Below are 20,312 nucleotides of genomic sequence, written 5' to 3' on the forward strand. Positions count from 1 at the left end.
TTGCAGTGGCAATTTAAGAAAAATCTCCATTAGGGGCAGTCAAGGCCCCTAATGGAGATTTTTCTTAAATTGCCACTTATATGACTATTTTTGTGACAATTGTCCATTTTCCCTCAGAAAAATCTATAAATCACAAAATTATTGAGACATGTGCCAAAGTTGGTATAATCATAACAAATTAGCAACCAGTTTACTGGGTGAAAGAAAATGCTGTCACATTTGCAGTGTTGGTTTAAGCATAGAGTTGAGCAGAGATTCATGTTTTAAAAAATTATAATAGAACATTATGGCAAACAAGATAATCATAAAACCCTTTGGCAATGAAACAACCTAGAAATGCTGGATAAAACTTGAACATCTTTTTAAAGGGCTTTCAGGAAAGTTAAATAAATCCTCAGAGCCTAAAATGAAGAGGAAGTGGAAGTCAGAAAGATAAATGGGTGATAAGGCCTTGGATGCCATGTGGCAGTCTGGTGATCTTGGTCACCAAGGGACTTAGATTTTATTAGCCACAAGGGCAGGATTTGAGTTCTTGGGCTTACAAAGAGGTGGAAAATTGAAGCCTAGATTAACAAGAAATCTAGATCTTTACAGGGCTACACCTTCAGTGAAAGCATGCATTAGAAAAAGTCAGCCAGGAGCAGAGGAAGACATCAAAGAAGCTTGTAAAGCTCATCCTGGGCTTTAAATGGAAAATAAAAGTCTCCCTAGTCATTTATAGCCATGGATAAACCTTCATGGTATTTTAGGTTCAAATTTGGGAAACACCAGACCAAGAAAGTAATATAAAATTAGGTATTCACATATCCAAGTATACCTGGAACAGTTATTTTAAAATTAACAATTTAAAAAATTGAGTTATCTAATTGTTTTAAGTTGAACTTTTTGGGAAGTAAACTCTGAGGCAGGATAATAGGCAGCAAATTTATTGGAGAGTGTCGGTGGGATTAACACTTGTAGAAAGAGAGACCAAAGCAGGATTAGTAGAGGGAGAAGATAGCTATATTGCAGTCACAGTTACCTGTGTTCCCTTTGTTGGCTTCAGACTCAGACTGGGATGGCTTTTCAAAATTGCCCAAACTTAAAGTGAGAGGTGTGGGCCATTAGACCCTTTCACTGACAGTCATTTGAATACCAGCTCCCTTACACCACCCCGAAGGGAAGCATGATCTTGGATGAGGTAGACTTCTTCAGCTGAAGATAGTTCCTGGAGAGAGCTAACAGTTGTGGTCTTTCAGCCTGCCCCTCTGCAGCAAAATGTCCTCTACGCTGATCATAATATATACAATTAGGATAGAAATCAAGTTAGCTACCAAAATCACAGAAATTTTAAACACATTTTTATTTTTTATTTTTTTTTAATTAATTTATTTATTTTATTTATTTATTGGCTGTGTTGGGTCTTCGTTGCTGCACACGGGCTTTCTCTAGTTGCCGAGAGCGGGGGCTACTCTTCACTGTGGTGCGCAGGCTCCTCATTGTGGTGGCTTCTCTTGTTGTGGAGCACAGGCTCTAGGCACATGGGCTTCAGTAGTTGCGGCACACGGGCTCAATAGTTGTGGCTCACGGGCTCTAGAGCACAGGCTCAATAGTTGTGGCGCATGGGATTAGTTGCTCTGTAGCATGTGGAATCTTCCCAGAGCAGGGCTCGAACCCGTGTCCCTTGTATTGGCAGGTGGATTCTTAACCACTGCGCCACCTAGTAAGTCCTTAAACACATTTTAAAATAATTCATAGGTTAAAGAAGAAAACAATAAAAATGAGGAAATGCTTAGACATGAATAAAACTGAAGGAGGGGGAATTCCCTGGTCATCCAGTGGTTAAGACTCTGCACTTCCACCAGTTGGGGAATTAAGATCCTGCATGCTGGGTGGTGTGGCCAAAACAAAACAAAACAAAACTGAAGGAGGGACTCCCACCTCTGGCCATAATAGAGTTACAGGGACTAGAATTACACTCCTGCATGAAACAAAAATCCAGACAAAGCATATGAAACAATGATTTTTACGATATTGATATAACAACAAAATACAATGATCCCTGATAGATGGGGGAAGATGAGGCAAGCCCAGCTAGTGCCCTAGTTTATTGCCTTGAGAGAGTTCCCAGGGAGGAGGAACCTGGTGGAGCCTGGCGAAATTCTTGAGTTGAAGAGCGAAAACAGAATCCAAGGAGTCCGAGGCAGGTAGGGTTCACAAAGCAGTACTAGAGAGGAGAGAACTAAACAGAATTCGGAGGATCTGTGAATGGTCCCCCTAGGATATTCAGTAGAGTACTTATTGGCACAGGTATATGAGGAAACATATACGCGTGTGTGTGTGTGTATCAGAATAACTTTGCTGTACACCTGAAACTAACACATTTTTAAATCAACTATACTTCAATAAAAAAATATTTTTAATCGATGTGAGCAGAAGAAATGAAGTAATAAGGTCAGAGTGGAAAACTAGAAAACAGAAAACAAGAACAATAGAAAAAATTAATGAAACCAAAAGTGGTTCTTTTAGAAAAATCAGTAAAATTGATAAACCTCTAGCAAGACTGATCAGGCTAAAAGAAGAGAAGACACAAAATTCCAATGTCAGGATTGAAAGAGAAGACACCAATTAGATAAGAGTCTACACCAATTAAAAGGATAATTATGATGGTTAATTTTATGTTGAACTTGACTGGGCTAAAGGTTGCCCAGACAGTTGGCAAAACATTATTTCTAGGTGTAACTGAGATTGTTTTCAGAAGAGATTAGCATTGGAATCTGCAAATCTTGGAGTTAGAAAGGGCTCTGACAGTTTGGTTGACTGGCAGAAACATGGACCAAAAGATGGCCTATTGTGAATGAATACGAAATGCCCACCATTCCTTGGCTTAATGTAGAGGAAGGAATGCAAAGGTTTAGGGACACTGGATTATTAGAGTGGATTTGTCATTCAAGACCTACTCACACACACTGGGAGGGTCCAGGAGACAAAGCTTTCATCAATACTATGAGAAATAAATTGGCAAGGGAAACGCTAGCATTCTTGAAGAGCTCCATGATCTCTCTTCTCTGCATGCCTGACTCAGCATTTAGTGTCTAGAAATAACCTCTTCAACCATGTAGTAACTAATTCCATTATTTCCCAATATCTGAAAGAAAAGTTATTTGCATAATCTCTTAGACTGAGGAGGGCCTCAGTTACATTTTGTTCTGCTGCCCAGACACCTAGCCACTGCTAAGGATGGAAGATTCTAGATTGACTTAGAAGTACACTTCTACGCCTCTCCAAATCATAGGTGTAAGAGCATCAATTAACATCATAGATAGGTATTTGAGAAGAGGCTGGAGGTAGAGGACCAATAGTCTAAGATGGGGCTAAGACCTCAGAATACTGATCAACTAAAACAGAAATGTCAGTCTGAATATTAAGGTCCTGTTTCTCATCTTTCTGTAAAACCCTACTCTACCACGGTTGTGGGGTTTTTTTGTTTATTTGTTTTTAAATACAAATTGGTGTGTGATTGACCTATGACAAAGGATCTGGTATAATTCTTCCCGCCTCAAAATGAAGGGTCAATTTTCTCTCCTGTTAAGTCAAGACAATGAAATTAAACAGGAGAACCACAATGATAGGAGAACGTGTTGATCTTCCTTCTCAGAGACAAAGTGGTCCATAAGAAGGTGAGGCAGCCTTGAGTGTATGTCTAGTCCCTCTTATTTTTTTATTTTTATTTTTTGGCTGTGCCACATGGCATGTGGGATCTTAGTTCCCTGACCAGGGATCAAACATGCGCCTCCTGCAATGGAAGTGTGGAGTCTTAACTACTGGACCACCAGGGAAGTCTGAAGTCCCTCTTATTTTTTGGTGTCCTTTTCTTCCCCACAAAAAGGGGGTTGTACTCACAAATGAACCTGGATTTAAAACCAGAGATTTTGGCTCCAGAGTCTGTTCCCTTAAAAATTATGGGAATGGTTGAAGGAATGTTTGGAAACTGCATATTGAGAATAGGACTCAAGTTTCCAGGCTGTTTATTGGCATTAAAGTAGGGGCTTATTCAGAAGAATGTTTCAAAGTTGGCATGCTCTATGTTAAAGTGAATTTCTATGGTATCTGGACAGTTTAGGTGCGTGTAACCTGTTGCAGAAGAAAGAGCAGAAAGAGTGTTCCATCTTGTCTATGTCCCTAATTAACTGAATATATGGTATAGCTCTAATAAACTCATTTAATTCTCATTTGCTTAGTTTATTCACCTGTGGGGATTCTATATGCTAAGAATGTGTGAGTGTATGTAAAACAGAGGTATGTGTAGTATTCCACCACTGTCCCAGCTCTCTGGGTCACTTTAAACAGATTCCATATAGTTCCATCTTCTTCAAAGATGGGGTGTCCCTTTTCTACCACCATCATCCCACAAGGTGACCAAGTCTTTCATCTTGGGGTGAGGATGAGGAGGCTTCAATTTCCTTGACTGTCAGATGGGCACCAGGCTGAATCTCAGGGCACAAACTGAGTGATAAAACTGGGGCTCTAGGCTGACCGTTGGCAATTAGTGGTTCTCACCAGTGGACAACTCTGTGGTTACATGCTTCCAGGCCACTATCTGGTAGGGGTGTGGATGATTATAGGCTCACTGGTCAGTCATCCACAGCCCAATTAGTCATTTTGGCTCCTCTCATTCCTTTCTTCTTCCACAGCAGAAACATTTGCTCAGCAAGCATGTCTTTCCATCTCCCAAAGGTGTCTATTGACCTGACAGTATAGTCTTTGTACCCTTTGTTTCTAGTCTCACAGTGAATAACCTCTGTCAATTTGGGCAGGCAGGGGAGGAGAAAGGGGCCTCAGGTTACAAATAAAATAATTTAGTGTTGGGGGAGCAGGGGCCGTGTTGATTACTATTTCAAAATCTCCCATTCATGCTTTGAGACCTATAAAGTACTGTCTCCTGTTTCTCCTATTCAGTTGGCTGCTGCTTCTAAGTCTCCTTTGTGGGGTCCTTACCCTCTTTCTGCTTAGCATTTATCACTCCCTGACACATTTTGTATTTGTTTTCTGTCTACCCCAATGTTAACTTTCTAGGGACTTTACTTCTTCATTTATGTCCCTAGTGCCTAGAACAATGTCTAGCACATGGTTAGTACTTGGTTAATAGTTGTTGAATGAATGGAGTAGAGGCTGAAATATTTAAGCAAGTGTTCAGTGAAAGCCAGGAAAGAACATATAAACAGAATGACATCTTGCTCATTTGACAAACATTCATCTAGCACCTAGTATGGCTTTGTGCTAGGTGCTAAGTATATGTGGGATCCATACAGACATGGCCCTTGCCCTTGAGACAGGAGGGAAAGTAGCAGGACACAAATGCTAGATAAATGAAGACAGAGTGCAGTGGTTGGCATTAGATAAAGACCGGCTGGAACCAGCTAAAACAAGATAGCTTTGAGACCTTATTTAGCTCCATTATACCTTCATTGTTAATACTAAAAATCCTCCCCCTCAGCCATGACAGTTCCAAGACGGACCATAAAAGGCCAAAAAGTGGGCCAGTAGCCCAAGTCCTGGGAAATCCCCACTCTTCCCAGAAACAGCAATATTCCTCCTGGAAATAGCAATATTTCTCCCACTCCTTAGCATATGAAATTTATGAAATTACTTAGCCCATAAAAACTACAATCCCATGCTGGGGGGGGCCTCCGGGAGGTCTCACTTTCTGAGATGGTCCCATTCTGCCTGTGGAGTGTGTATCCCTCTAAATAAATTCGCTTTCACTTTTCTTTGGCTTTCTCTTGAATTCTTTCCTGCACAAAGACCCTCTCTTGGTGGTCTATCCTAAGGACTCCTGTGGGTCCCAGGATATGACTTTTCCCTCTCCTGCAAACACCATTTTGGAGCCACTTTCTGGTCTGTCTCATATAGGGGATGACAATTCCAGGAGTCCAAACTTAAAAGATCTAAGTATCAGAGAAAGAATCAGAGTTCCAGTTTCCTTTACACAGACCTAATTTACCCAGGGTGATGGACAACTGCAACGACCTCCTCATTCCAGGGAGGCAGTTTCCCTCCATCGCAGTTTCAATTTGATTAATATTTAACACCAGAGCTCCATTATCTCATCATTTGGTCAAAAGATACCCGACTGTAAGCCAATTCACAAAGGAGTCATTTATAAGTTATTTACGGTGAGAACTGCCCTCGGTGCAAACATAAATTGGAAAAGTCACTCACTAAGTCATTCAGACATATGAGGAATTACTCCCTATCAACCTCAGTTGAAATGCAAATTAAAACAGAAAGCTCCAGTTCCCTCAGGAGGCAACAAGTGTCCTGAGGGCTGGGGCCGTGTGATTCACCTCCGCATCCTTGGATTCTAGAATACAGGTTCCCCTACTCTTTGCTTGGGAGGAATGAAGACCCAAGGGCCCAGGAGCTCCGCCTTTGCTCGCTTCCACCCGGAAAAAGCTAGGAACCATAGAGATGTGGTCTCTTCCTAGCGAGCCGGAGCGGGGAGGTGGGGTGAGCGACCGGAAGTCGCAGTACCGGCAGGTCAGCCATTATTCTGGGCTCTAGGTGCCGTCGCGTCCCGTTTCCGTGTTATCTCCCGGCGTCCCGGCGCCAAGGCGGCGGTCCCCAAGGCCGGAACCACTGCGGGAGCCCCCGGTGAGCGGGGTGGGTTCCGGTAGGGTTGGCATGCGCGCAGGGCGTCCCGGAGTGCGGCTTGAGCTCGCCAGCCCCTCTCCGGCCCTTACCCCCAGCGCGGCCTCTTCTCTGCTCGGTGTTGAAAACAGAGCCCCTGAGTCTGTGTGTGTCTGTGGACCGGCCCTAGAGTCAGTAGAATATGCTGCCCCTTTGAGAACAGCGCCCTCAGTAGCCAGGTTCCCCAGCTCAGGCCTTTCTGCTCTTCCTCAGTCTTCTCTGAGGCTGATGGTGAGAAACAGCTTGAGACTTCGCTGCAGCAGGGGCTCCCAGGCTTCTGGGGACTTTTATCACTTCAGGAGGCAATAAGTGGCCTCCAATTCTCATCTTTTAATTTTGTAATGTAATGGTATTTAAGAAGGAAACTTAGACCACCCATACCAGCATTGCGTCAGAGAATGTATTTTCACATTAAGTACTAAGACCATAAACTCAGAGTAAAATGCCGTCTTTTGCAAGAAAGGTCGTTGCCAACCTGTGAACGACTACTTACGGTTGTTGTTGTTATTTTCGTTTTACAGCTTGCCAGATTAAACCTTTATAATGAATTGTTGTTTGGAAACCATTGCTTTAGAATAGTTTAGATTTCAGAAGTATTTTCTTAAATGCAGTTATTATGGACTTTTGGAGTTGCAATCTCTGAGTTCAGAATTTGCTGCCATAACTGAACTAGTTGAGTGGCCTTGAGTGAATTGCGTAGCTTCTCTGAGGCTTCTTTTGTTCTTTTTAACTTGTGGCTCACAAACCTTTCGTGAGAAGCAAACAAAATGTATGTTTAAGGATGTTATTTGTATCTTGTCTGCAAAGTAAGAGTAAATAGAATAATGATACTTTACTGTAGAAAATTACTTAGAAATCCTTTATCCCCCTAGGTTTTACTTACTTATAGACTTTATTTTTTAGAACAGTTTTATGTTCACAGGAAAATTGAGCAGAAAATACAGAAATTTCCCATATCCCTGCCCCCACTCTTGCATAGCCTCCCCCAATATCAACATTCCCCCACCACTGGAGTGATGGAATGGGAGTTTGGGGTTAGCAGGTGCAAACTATTATATATAGGCTGGATAAACAGCAAGGTCCTACTGTATAGCACAGGGAACTATATTCAATATCCTGTGATAAACCATAATGGAAAAGAATATAAAAAAGAATATATATTTATGTGTAACTGAATCACTTTGCTGAACAGAAGAAATTAACACAACAGTGTATACTAACTATACCTGAATTAAAAAAAAAAAGTCCCCCACCAGATTGGTATTACATCTGTTGCAGTTGGTGAACCTGTATCAGACACATTTTAATCACTCAAAGTCTGTAGGTTACATAAAGGTTCACTCTCTGTGTTTATACATTCTGTGGGTTTGGATAGATTTATAATGATATGTATAATGTATCCACCATCTTAGTTTACAGCATAGTTTCACTGCCCTAAAAATCCTCTGTGTTCTGCCTGCTTATCCCTTCTTCCCCCAGCCCCTGGCAACCACTGATTGTTTTACTGTCTCCATAGTTTTGACTTTTCCAGGATGCCATATAGTTGGAATTGTACAGTATATTGGGTTTTCAGATTAGCTTCTTTCACTAAGTAATACGTATGTAAGTTTCCTTTGAATATTCTCATGGCATGATAGCTTGTTTTGTTTTTGTTTTTGTTTTTTTTTAGCACTGAATGATATTCGATTGTCTGCATGTACCACACCTTATCTGTTCACCTGAAGAACATCTTGGTTGATTCTAGGTGTTGACAGTTATGAATAAAGTTGCTGTAAAGATCCGAGTGCAGGTTTTCGTGTGGACATATGTCTTCAGTTCCTTTGGATGAATACCAAGGAGTACAGTTGCTAGAATTGTGGTAAGATTATGGTCAGTTTTGTAAGATACTACCAAACTATCTTCCGTAGTAGCTGTACCATCTTGCATTCCCACCAGCAATGAATGAGAGTTCCTGTTGCCCCACATCCTCACCAGCATGTGGTGTTTTCACTGTTCTGGATTTTGACCATTCTAATAGGTATGTAATGGTATCTCATTATTTTAACTTGCATTTCCCTGATGACATATGATGTGGAGCATATAGTTTCATGCAGTTATTTGAAAGCTGTATATCTTCTTTGGTGAGGTGTTTGTTTAGGTCTTTGGGCCATATTTTATCTTTTTTTTTTGGCCACACTTCATGGCTTATGGGATCTTAGTTCCCTGACCAGGCATTGAACCCTGTCCCCTGGCAGTGGAAGCACCAAGTCCTAAGCACTGGACTGCCAGGAGATTCCCCTTTTAGGCCATGTTATAATTGAGTTGTTTGTTTTCTTATTGTTGAGTTTCAAGAGTTCTTTGTATAAAACATACAAAGGAAGGATTATAGTCTTTTATCAGATATGTGTGTCTCTTTTTTTTATAAATTTATTTATTTAATTTGTTTTTTGGCTGCATTGGGTTTTCATTGCTGCACATGGGCTTTCTCTAGTTGTGGTGAGCGGGGGCTACTCTTCACTGTGGTGTGCAGGCTCCTCATTACGGTGGCTTCTCTTGTTGCGGAGCATGGGCTCTAGGTGCTTGGGCTTCAGTAGCTGCAGCACATGGGCTCAGTAGTTGTGGCTCACGGGCTCTAGAGCACAGGCTCAGTAGTTGTGGGCACAGGCACAAGGGCTTAGTTGCTCCAAAGCATGTGGGATCTTCCTGGAGCAGGGCTTGAACCTGGGTCCCCTGCATTGGCAGGTGGATTCTTAACCACTGCGCCACCTAGGAAGTCCATATGTGTCTTTTGCAAGTATTTGCTCTCGGTCTGTGGGTTGTCTTCTCATTCTTGACATTGCTTTTTGCAAAGCAGAATTTTTAAATTTTAATCAAGTGTAGCTTATTATTTCTTTCAAGGGTCATGCCTTTTGTGTGTATCTTAAAAGCTATCACCATACCCCAGATCATCTGGGTTTTCTCCCGGGTTATCTTCCAGGAGTTAGTTTTGCATTTTATGTTTAGGTCTGTGATCCATTTTGAGTTAATTTTTGTGAAAGATACAAAGCCTGTGTCTAGATTCATTTTTTGCATGTGAATGTCTGGTTGTACCAGCACCATTTGACTGTATCAAAGATCAGTTGACTATATTCATGTGGGTCTGTTTCTGGACTCTCTTCTGCTCCATTGATTTGTCTGTGCTTCTGCCAATACCGCACTATCTTCAACACTGTAGCTTTTGAGAGCGTCTTGATGTTGGGTAGTGTCAGTCTCTCAACTTTGATCTTCTCCTTCAATGTTGTGTTAGTTATTCTGGGGCTTTTGCCTCTCCGTGTGAACTATAGAGTCAGTTTCTTGATATCCACAAAATTATTTGCTGAGATTTTGACTGGAGTTGCATTGAATCTATAGATAAAGTTGAGAAGAACTGCAGCTTTGCAATATTGAGTCTTTCTCTCTGTGAACATGGGATAGAAATCCATTTTTTAAATTCCTTCCCATCGCCCCCAAATTAATTACCAAAGAACTGCTCAGTTTTTGTCAATTGTTCTATCCCTACTACTCCTTAATTTAGAACTTTAATTATTTGTATAGACTACAGGTTTCCCCAATATCTGAAAGTAGAGTGTTCTTTTTATATATATATATATATATATATATAAATTTATTTATTTATTTATTTATTGGCTGCGTTGGGTCTTCATTGCTTTGGACTTTCTCTAGTTGTGGTGAGCGGGGGCTACTCTTCGATGCAGTGCGTGGGCTTCTGATTGCAGTGGCTTCTGTTGTTGCACAGCACAGGCTCTAGGTGCGCAGGCTTCAGTAGTTGTGACACATGGGCTCAATAGTGGCTTGTGGGCTCTAGAGTGCAGGCTCAGTAGTTGTGGCGCATGGGCTTAGTTGCTCCGCAGCATGTGGGGTCTTCCCAGGCATGTGGTATCTTCCCAGACCAGGGGTCAAACCTGTGTCCCCTGCATTGGCAGGTGGATTCTCAACCACTGTGCCACCAGGGATGTCCGCAGTACAATGTTCTTGTGAGACCTTTCATAAGCTGAAATGGAGTAAAAGCAAAGAAGCAGTTCCCTTAGGACACATCTTGCTAACAGATGCACAAAGTAAAACTAGATAAAGCACAGATGCTCACAGACACAGGTTAAACCTATGGCGGCTTGCGGATGCTGAGTGTAATTCCTGTGGCAGGAGCTTGGCGGTGCCACTCTGGCCACTTGGGGTGCTTCTGGCTGCCTCTCAGTAGTCTTTAAAATTTGCTTCTGTTTACCTCTTCACTCTAATTCTACAACCTTACCTCAACATACACTTCCTTTCTGTGATTGCAAAGAACATTTCTAACAGAGCTATATGTGCTGTCACTCCCTTGCTTTTGAAATTACAGTTTCTTTCTTCCAGGAATGGTTTTCCTAATACTCCAGTGGTCTTTTTATTTTTTTTTCTTGAAATCCCAACCCCAAATTATTTCATGAATTTTTATTGTTTTTGTATGTCCTCCTATTAATTCTGTTTACACATTATATTGAAATTATGTTTATATTTTGGCCTCCTCTGCTCCATAGAAGCATGAACCTTAAGGGTCCGTGTGTTAAATAAAATTCATGAGGCAGTCTCATATGTCACTAATAGTGATGTAGCTGTTACAGCCTTAAAAGTTTAAACTGTACTTTTCAGCCGTACAGTTTCTTTTCTGGGAATTTTTCCTGGAGAAATAAGCAGAAATGTAACCAAAATTCATTAGCAAGAATGGACATTTGCAATTTAATTTATAATAGGAGAAAATTATACATAATCTAAACATCTAACAACAGGGGACTACTTAAGTATGAACAGGCTGATAAACTCTTAACAAGGATGACGAAGAATAGTTGATATTGTGTTCACAACATAACGTGTGTGAAAAGCAAATTACAGAGCAGTGCAGTGGGATCCAGTCTTGTGATCCAAATTGGTGCATAGAGAAAGTTCTGAAAGAATATAATCCAGAACAATAGCAGTGATTATTCTCTGGTTTTGTTTGTGTTTTCTGGTTTTACAGATTTTCCATTGTGTACTAAAAATAAATGTTATTTCTAAAAAGCAGGCGATTTGTAGAAAGCAGAAGCCTAAGTTCTGTATAATAAAAACTTACTCAAATGTATCCAAATATTTTGATTAACAGAATGAACAATTATCAGATAAAGTATATACAGTAAAGCCACATAGAATTTGTTGAGCCTTTTATCTCAGGTGTATTAGGATTAAGACCATGATTACTTGTTGGCTGTACAGAACATAGGAAAGGGTGCTAGTTACAGAAAGATAATGATTAACATTTGAATCTATATAGCAGGCACTGTTTAAAAACCTGATCAGGTTCTTACAAGTCTATAAGATAGGAACTGTTGTTACCCCTATTTTACAGGTTAAGAAACTGAGACATAGAAGTGAGGTAACTTGTTCAAGGTCACACAGAAGTAACCAGGATGCCCATTGTTAGGATGGTGGATGAAAGAGTTATTGTAATTAGGTGGAGGAGAAACTGTGAGTAAAGACCAAAGGAATTTCATGTTTTTGACGTCAGCAGTGGTCTGGGTAACATGAGTATCAGTGTCCCTAGAGCCTTGGGCTGGGGCTTCTGTCAAAGGATGCACTGCCCAGAGTCTAGAACTTTGCATTCAGGGAAATTTCTTCATTACTGGGAGCTAACTAGGGTCTGGAAAACCTGATTGTTGCTCTGGGTTAACTTTAACAATGATTTCTTGAGGTCTTATAGATGATGTTCTCCAAGCTCTAAGGAAGAAGTCAAGCAAGGGTTGAGGGGCCCTGGAGAGGAGCCTTTCTTAAATGACAACCATGACAAGAGAGAATTGGGCCCACAGTGCTCTGAGACAAGAGGGCCTTGTTAAAGGGAAGGATGATACCTGGAAGTGGGGAACCAGCTTCCAAGGAAGCAGCTCCTCTGTTTGGGAGACCTCCCACCTGCATTTTAGACAGTTACGTTATCATGAGACATCTGGACCCCAGGAGGCACTGAGCCGGCTCCGGGAGCTCTGTCGCCGGTGGCTGAGGCCGGAAGCACGCACCAAGGCACAGATCCTTGAGCTGCTGGTGTTGGAGCAGTTCCTGAGCATCCTGCCTGGAGAGATACGGACCTGGGTACAGATCCATCGCCCTGGGAGTGGTGAGGAGGCCGTGGCCCTGGTAGAGGAGCTGCAGAAAGACCTCGATGGACCAGCACTGAAAGTGAGAAAGGGGGAGGGGGGAAAGTTTGAGGCAGAAGGAAAGAGGGAGTAGGCCCAGGACAGGCTGGGATAGCGGATGATCCTGTGATTTTCTGTGATTTTCGTTAAAATCAGTAACACAGTAGCAACCCTAATGCTAATTAAAACGGGTTCATGAGCTGTTCAGACCATAGAATATCTTTGCAGAGAAATGGATTTATAATTGGGGTCTTTGGGCCAATTCACAGTCAGCACATGGCATTGACTCTGCTTTGTCTCCCTGGGTGATGCTTGCTAATGCTGAGTTTGGTTCAAGAACCTGAAGAACATAATGTTTGTAAGTGTTCCTCTAAACAGAAATGTGTGTATTGTTGTATAAGTCTGTTTGGAGTGGTGTTGTAAGCCTGGAGTATAAAAGGCAGTGGGAGAGCAAGAATGAAGCTTTCTAGATCTGACAAGATCTCCCCATGTGTGCCCCTACTGGGGATTCCATGAGCCAAGGGATTGGGTTGAGATATTTGCCTCTAATAAGATTTTAAATCCTTGGCTATTAAATTGGGATCTTAATGTAGTTTCTGATATGTGTCAGATCTATTTCTGTCAATCTGGAGCCCATTAGAAACATTTCTATGTAAGAAGCCTGAAATATAACTTCAGAATGGTACAGAAGGATGAGCTTATTTATTTTAATTATAAAAATGAAGAATTTTAGGGGCTTCCTAGGTGGCGCAGTGGTTGGGAATCTGCCTGCCAGCGCAGAGGACATGGGTTCGATCCCTGCTCCAGGAAGATCCCACATGGCGCGGAGCAACTAAGCTCGTGTGCGCAAAAAAAAAATGAAGAATTTTAGAGCTATATATTACAGTACTAATCACTAATCCATCTTTCTCATTTGAGAGAGAAGAAAATGGAGGCAGGATAAAGGTTCACTGCATTGCCGTAGGTGAGACATCTAGCCAGCAGCAAAACCAAATGTCTGGACTTCTAGTGTTCCTTCTGGTGGAGCAGTAAAGGATCAGTAAAGGGGTACATAAGTAGAAAAGTGTGTTGAACCCAAGTTTAATCTAAAACCAGGTCTGAAGCTCTTAATTGCTTGTTACTTCCCATTCCCTCCTTAACCCACACCCAGGTCTGGCTTCTGTTTCCACCGTTCTGTTCAGTCTCCTCTGGGAGAGGTCACCAGTACCATGAGTGGGGCTAGAGGGCAGCTCCATTGTCCTCAAGGCAAAGCTTTACTGCTGTTTTGATGCTCCACACTTGAGGTGGGTCACTCTCATCTCATAGTTCTAGATTATGGGCAGAAAGAGGTCCATGGTGGTTAGGTGAGTCCATTTCCTGGAGGTCCAAGAAGAGTCAGCTTATTTTGTTCTGCTTGTTCTCAGGTTCCAGTCTTTGTCCAGGACCAGGACACTCTCCAGGAGGGTCTGAGCACTCCAGGAATAGCACTTCCTCATGCACCCGCTGGCAGCCACGTATCAGCTGAAATTCGCTCAAATCCTCTCACTGACCCAGTGGTGTTCAACTTGCTCCAGGATCCTCAACATGGTAACTTACTCAGTGGCTATGGCTTTGGACTTTCTCAGGACTCTTACTGTGGCTAATCTCTCTATTCCCAGATAGTTGCTTCCTCTCCTGCCCTTCTATGAATCCCTTATGGTACCACGCTCTTTTCTGTTCTCCCTCTTGTCCTTTCCTGGGTCCCTCTGACCCTTTATCCATTCTTATTGCTACTCCTTGTGCTATTTCATACCTGCACATGGGGGTCAGGAAAAATTTGTAGGTCTTTATATATATATAAAAATCACTGGCAGCTTTTTTTTTTTTTAATTTATATATGTTATTTATTTGGCTGAGTCAGATCTTCTTTGCGGCATGTGGAATCTTTCCTTGTGGCACACAGGTTCTTTGTTGCAGCATGTGGGCTCTAGAGCACACAGGCTCAGTAGTTGCAGCTCGAGGGCTTAGTTGCCCCGTGTCATGTGAGATCTTAGTTCCCCAACCAGGGATCGAAGCCTTATCCCCTGGATTGGAAGGTGGTTTCTTAACCACTAGACCACCAGGGGAGGCCCTGTAGGTCATTTTATAGCCATCATTGCCTAGTTCTGGGAGTTCTGTGTCTTTTTGAATTCCTTGTTAATAGAAGATAAAGATATTGGACTTGGAGTCGTGGGCAGGAACAACAGTTATCTCATATGCAGCTTGTTCTCCTTCTTCAGATTCTCTTGCCCCTGAAGCTTCTGCCCTTTCCCAGGAAGAGAACCCAAGAAATCAATTAATGGCTCTCATGCTCCTGACAGCCCAGCCCCAGGTAAGATTTGCATCCTCTTTTCTTCCTAAGGCCCTATCTATACTACCTAATTGTGGCTGAAGTATACCCTCTCTCATCCTAGTGCTTGGGTGTCCAGTCAGCTCCTGTCTCCAAACCAAGGTCCATGCATTGGAAGGCGGACTTCATGTGGGTCTCCTGTGTCTCCCTGACATCCCTTGCCCACTTCATGCCCCCACAATGTCTCTTCCCCAGAAGTAAAAGGGATCTTGCAGTAGGGGAGCTTCCTGGGCATGGATAATCTCACACATACATGTTATTTCAGGAATTGGTGATGTTTGAGGAGGTATCAGTATGCTTCACTTCAGAGGAATGGGCATGTCTGGGCCCAATTCAGAGGGCCTTGTACTGGGATGTAATGCTGGAGAATTATGGAAATGTGACTTCTTTAGGTAAGGACCCTTTCTTCCCATAATTCTTACCTTTACTTCATCAGCTTTTGTTTGTTTTTCTGATTGTGAAAGTACCATACTTATTTTGGAAAACACAGTGTATTAGAAGAAAAAACTTTTAAACCCATTATTTGCAAAAAGCAACTATCAAAATTTTGATATATTACCTTTCTGGCTTTTTCTCTGTGTTTGAAGTTTTTTTACATTGTTTTGAGAGCGTATGTTTGTGAATATATACAGTTTTATAGCTTGCTTTCTGCACTCACCTCACTCTTGTATTATTACAAATTCTTTGCAAGCATTATCTGTATTGGCTGCATAATTTGTGTCATAATTTAGTTAGCCGTTTCTTTATTTTAAATAACTGCCATAATAATCATCTATCTCTATGTCTAAGGTTTTGTTTTTTGTTTTTTTTTTTAATTTCTCATTACCTTTTAGAAGTAGAATTACTAGGCCTATGTGTTTGAATTGTTTGAAGACTCTTGTTTCATGCTGCCAAATTGCTTTCCTTAGTGATCTCACTCCTCTCTGCTGCTACCAGCTGTGCATAAGAACTGCTCCTCTGGCTCTGCCTTCATTGATACTGAGTAGTTCAGTTCTTCTAAATTGTTGTTAATATAATTTTCTTAAGTTATAATATCTACTTATTCTCAAGTGGATTTCTTTGATTATTTATAAGAGTATTTTTTAAAAACCTGTTAGCCATTTATGGTTCCAGCAAATGTTAAACACCTACCATGTAATGGCAGCTATGGAAATGGTGTGATTCTGCCCTTAAGTAGCATCACTTGGGAGATGAACATAGAAAGAATAAAGAATAAACATGGCTGAGTAAAGTAATCTGTGTTAGAGTAGCATAAACCTCTTGAGATGGAAATGGAGAAGACAAAGCAACCAGTGCCGTTCCTGGGGATTAGGAAAGGCCATGAAGGAGGTCGCTTTGTATTTCATTATCTGAGTATCATGCTTTACATTGACAGCTTTATGATAGTGAATTTCTATTCAAGGACGTTACGTATAATTCCATTTGTTCATACTGCCTTTGTTTCAGGCCTGTTTTAAAATTGCATTCAAGTAGATCTTACATATTCCGGTTACACTGATCCTTTGGAATAGGAATCTTTTCTGATGTTTTCTAGTTGATCATTGTTTGCATGCATGAGAATATTTAATTTTTGTATGTTAATTTTGTACCCAGCAACCTTAGTAAATTTTATTACCGTTCATAGTAACTTACACTATATGTTTTTACATTTATAAGAATATGTCTTTTAGTATCTCAGCTGTGGTGTGGTGGTCAAACATTTTGTAGATTTTATATTTTGATATATACTACCAGAGTGCCATCAGTGATGTACCAATTTACACTTCCACAAAAAGAGCACAGGAAGGCCCATTTCCCCTGTATGTGCTTATAATTTAGTCCTTGTTCTCAATCTTTGTTAGCTAGGTGAAGAATACTATCTTTTGTTTATTTTTCTTACATTTCTTTGATTTATTAGAACTGCTAACCCTTTGTCACATGTTGCACATTTTCCCATTTGTTTGCCTTTCAGTGTTATTTAAGTTTTCCTTTAAGTCTTAGAAAAATCTTACCTGTAGTCAAAAAGCAGTATTTTCCTTTGTGGTCTCCTTCTCCATAAAATTATTATTTTTTAAATCGCCTGTATTTTCTTCCGATATTTTCATTGTTTCCTTTTTACATTTAAGATTTAATCCATGTAAAATTTATCTTGATATACAGAATGACATAGGAATCCAGTTTGTTTGTTTGCTTGTTTTTTTTTAACCCAAGTGGCTTTCATGAGTTCTAATGCTATTTACTCAATAATCCATGTTCTTTTTTTAAAGAATTTTAAAATATGCTTTATGGCTTGATTAATTTTAGTTAATAAAAAACATTCATCATGGATCCATACCTCATGCTGTAAGCCAAAATAAATCCCAGGTGGGTCTAAGAGTTAAACTTAAAAAATAAGAAAATAGAATTCCTTTCTTATTCTAGCTCGTTGAGGAAAGAAAAGTTTGAATCAACTTTAATAAGTAAGATATGCTCTTTTTATTTATTTATTTTTTGGCTGCACCGCATGGCACATGGGACCTTAGTTCCCCAACCAGGAGTCAAACTCATGACCCCTGCAGTGGAAGTGTAGCGTCTTAACCACTGGGCCGCCATGGAAGTCCCTAAGATATGCTCTAACTGCAGTGTTGTTGGGGCTTTGGGCAAGCAGATACCAAGGTGTTTATGCTCTTTGACCTAGTAACTCCGACTTGAAGAGGCTACCTTAAGGAAATTGTTCAGAAAGAGGGAAAATAAGTAATATATCTAAAGATAGTCCCAGCAAAAGATTTATAACAGTTAAGAGTTGGTACAAGCAAGTTACCCCAGATAGAGAAAGTACTACGCAGCCTGTGGTGTTTTGACCTGGGGGGTAGACTGTGACACTATCAAATTTGAAAATTTTGTGCACTCAATTTCTGTGCATTGATAAGCCGGTAGGAAAGCAGACTCCCAGATAGCTTGTGCATACTTCTTCAATATGTAAAAGACTTGTATACGTTCACTTAAGAGATTGGAATAGAATTTGAAGGCAGTTATTCAAGAAGTATTAAGTATCTCCCATATCAAGCTTAACCCCTGCCTTAAAGTACATTCAAGTTGGAGTTAAAGACATTTACACAAATAATTACAATATAGTGTGACAAATGCTATATGATAAAAGTGTGCATGAGTGTAGGAGCTCATAGGAACTAGGTATGATGGAAGAACTGGGAGTGTATGGGCAGCAGTGGGTGGTTTAGGGAAAGATTTACGTAGGGTGAAAACATGAAATCTCATTGCTGTTTCAGTTTGGTTTCACGCACCCTCATTACTAATCAGGTTGAGTATCTTTTCATATATTATGAACTACCTAATACTGTTCTTTGTCCTTTTAACTTGTGGAATGTTGGTCTTTTTTTTTTCTTCTTCTTTTCTTGGCTGTGAAACTTGCACGATCTTAGTTCCCCAACCAGGAATTGAACCTGGGCCCCAGCAGTGAAAGCACCAAGTCCTAACTGGACCACCAGGGAATTCCCGGATGATATTATTTCTTTCTTTCTTATTTTTCTTTTAAGATTTATTTATTTATTTTTGGCTGCGTTAGGTCTTTGTTGCTGTGCACGAGCATTCTCTAGGATTGGTTAGGGAGGGCTGTTCTTCGTTGCAGTGCTCGGGCTTCTCATTGGAGTGGCTTCTCTTGTGGATCACAGGCTCTAGGCGCATGGGCTTCAGTAGTTGTAGCACTCAGGCTCAGTAGTTGTGGCTCTCAGGCTCTAGAGCACAGGCTCAGTAGTTGTGGTGCACGGGCTTAGTTGCTCTGCGGCATGTGGGATCCTCCTGGACCAGGGCTCAAACCCGACATGTGTCCCCTGCATTGGCAGGCAGATTCTTAACCACTGCGCCACTAGGGATGTCCCCTGGATGATATTATTTCTTAATTTCCTTTTTTTTGATTGTTCAGTGCTAGTGTACAGAAATACCGCTGATTTTTATATATTGATATTTATCGTACAACCTTGCTGAACTTACTTAGTTCTGATAGTTGTTTGGTGGATTCTTTGGATGATTTTCTATATACAAGACCTGCTAATAGAGATAGTTTTATGTCGTCGTTTCCAAACTGGATGCCTTTTATTTCTTTCTTTTGCCTAATTACCCTGGCTAGAAGCTCCAGTACTTGTTGCATAGAAGTGACAGGAGCAGACATCCTATTCTTGTTCCTGCTTCTAGAGGGAAAGCATTCAGTCATTCACCATTAAGTACGATGTTAGCTTTAAATTTTTTGTAGATGTCCTTTGTCAGGTTGAGGAAGTTCCCTTTTATGGCTACATTGTTGAGTGGTTTTAATCATGAAGGAGTTTTGGCTTTTGCCAAAGGCTTTTTCTGTATCTACTGAGATGATTATGTGAGTTTTGTCCTTTATACAACTGATATGGTGTTACATTAATTGATTATCTGATGTTATACCAGTATTTGTATTCCTGTGATAAATTCCACTTGGTCATGGTGTATAATTCTTTTCATGTGTTGCTGGATTCAGTTAACTAATATTTTGTTGAGGATTCTTGTGTATATTTTCATAAGATATGTCTGTCTGTAGTTTTCTCTTTTTTTGATAATATCTTTGCCTGGTTTTGATATCTAGGTAATACTGGCCCTGTAGAATGAGTTGGGAGTTGTTCCCACCTTTCCTGTTTATTGGAAGAGTTTGTGAAGAAATGGTATTCATTCTTTGCATGCTTGGTAGTGTTCACCAGTGAATGAATCTGGGCCTGGGCTTTTCTTTGTGAATAGTTTTTTTTTTTTATTACTGATTTAATTTCTTTACTTATTATAGTACTGTTCAGATTTTCTATGTCTTCTTGAATCAATTTCAATAGTTTGTGTCTTTCTATGATTTTGACCATTTCATCTTAAGTTGTTCAATTTATTGGCACAAAATCACTCATGATATTCCTTTATAATCCTTTTTTCCACTTCTGTAAAATCAGTGGTAATTCCAAGGGAGTGACTTTTGGTACTTAGTTTTCGAGGTGGTAGGTTTGGTCAGGTGGCAAGTTGGGAAGAGGAAGAGCAATTCAGGAAGAGAAAGGGGCAGCAGTGGAGAAGCAAGCAAAAGCATGACATGTTTGGACACCTGTACATAGTTTCCCATGCCTAGAGACTAAGGGCAGAAAGGGTACTAACAAGAAGCGAAGCCAGAAAAATAG

General features: G+C 40.7%; 1 protein-coding gene across 13 annotated transcripts in view; it reads left to right on the plus strand.

The window, feature by feature from the left end:
- LOC130835284 (zinc finger protein 197) overlaps positions 1 to 20,312 on the plus strand; it is a 39,634-nt gene that overhangs the window by 11,363 nt on the left and 7,959 nt on the right. Inside the window, exons 2-7 of one of the 13 annotated variants that reach the window (XM_057706743.1) lie at positions 8,339 to 8,686; positions 12,041 to 12,159; positions 12,392 to 12,861; positions 14,222 to 14,384; positions 15,056 to 15,147; positions 15,431 to 15,557. In XM_057706743.1, the coding sequence (XP_057562726.1) occupies positions 12,463 to 12,861; positions 14,222 to 14,384; positions 15,056 to 15,147; positions 15,431 to 15,557 (781 nt within the window). In that variant the 5' untranslated portion in view covers positions 8,339 to 8,686; positions 12,041 to 12,159; positions 12,392 to 12,462. Of the gene's footprint in view, positions 1 to 6,505; positions 6,634 to 8,338; positions 8,687 to 10,458; positions 12,862 to 14,221; positions 14,385 to 15,055; positions 15,148 to 15,430; positions 15,558 to 20,312 lie in introns of those variants that run through there. The other 12 variants (XM_057706745.1, XM_057706738.1, XM_057706740.1 and 9 more) reach the window with 12 other exon arrangements.

Source organism: Hippopotamus amphibius, chromosome 13 (genome assembly GCF_030028045.1).
Source record: "Hippopotamus amphibius kiboko isolate mHipAmp2 chromosome 13, mHipAmp2.hap2, whole genome shotgun sequence".
In the NCBI taxonomy this organism is placed as follows: domain Eukaryota; kingdom Metazoa; phylum Chordata; class Mammalia; order Artiodactyla; family Hippopotamidae; genus Hippopotamus; species Hippopotamus amphibius.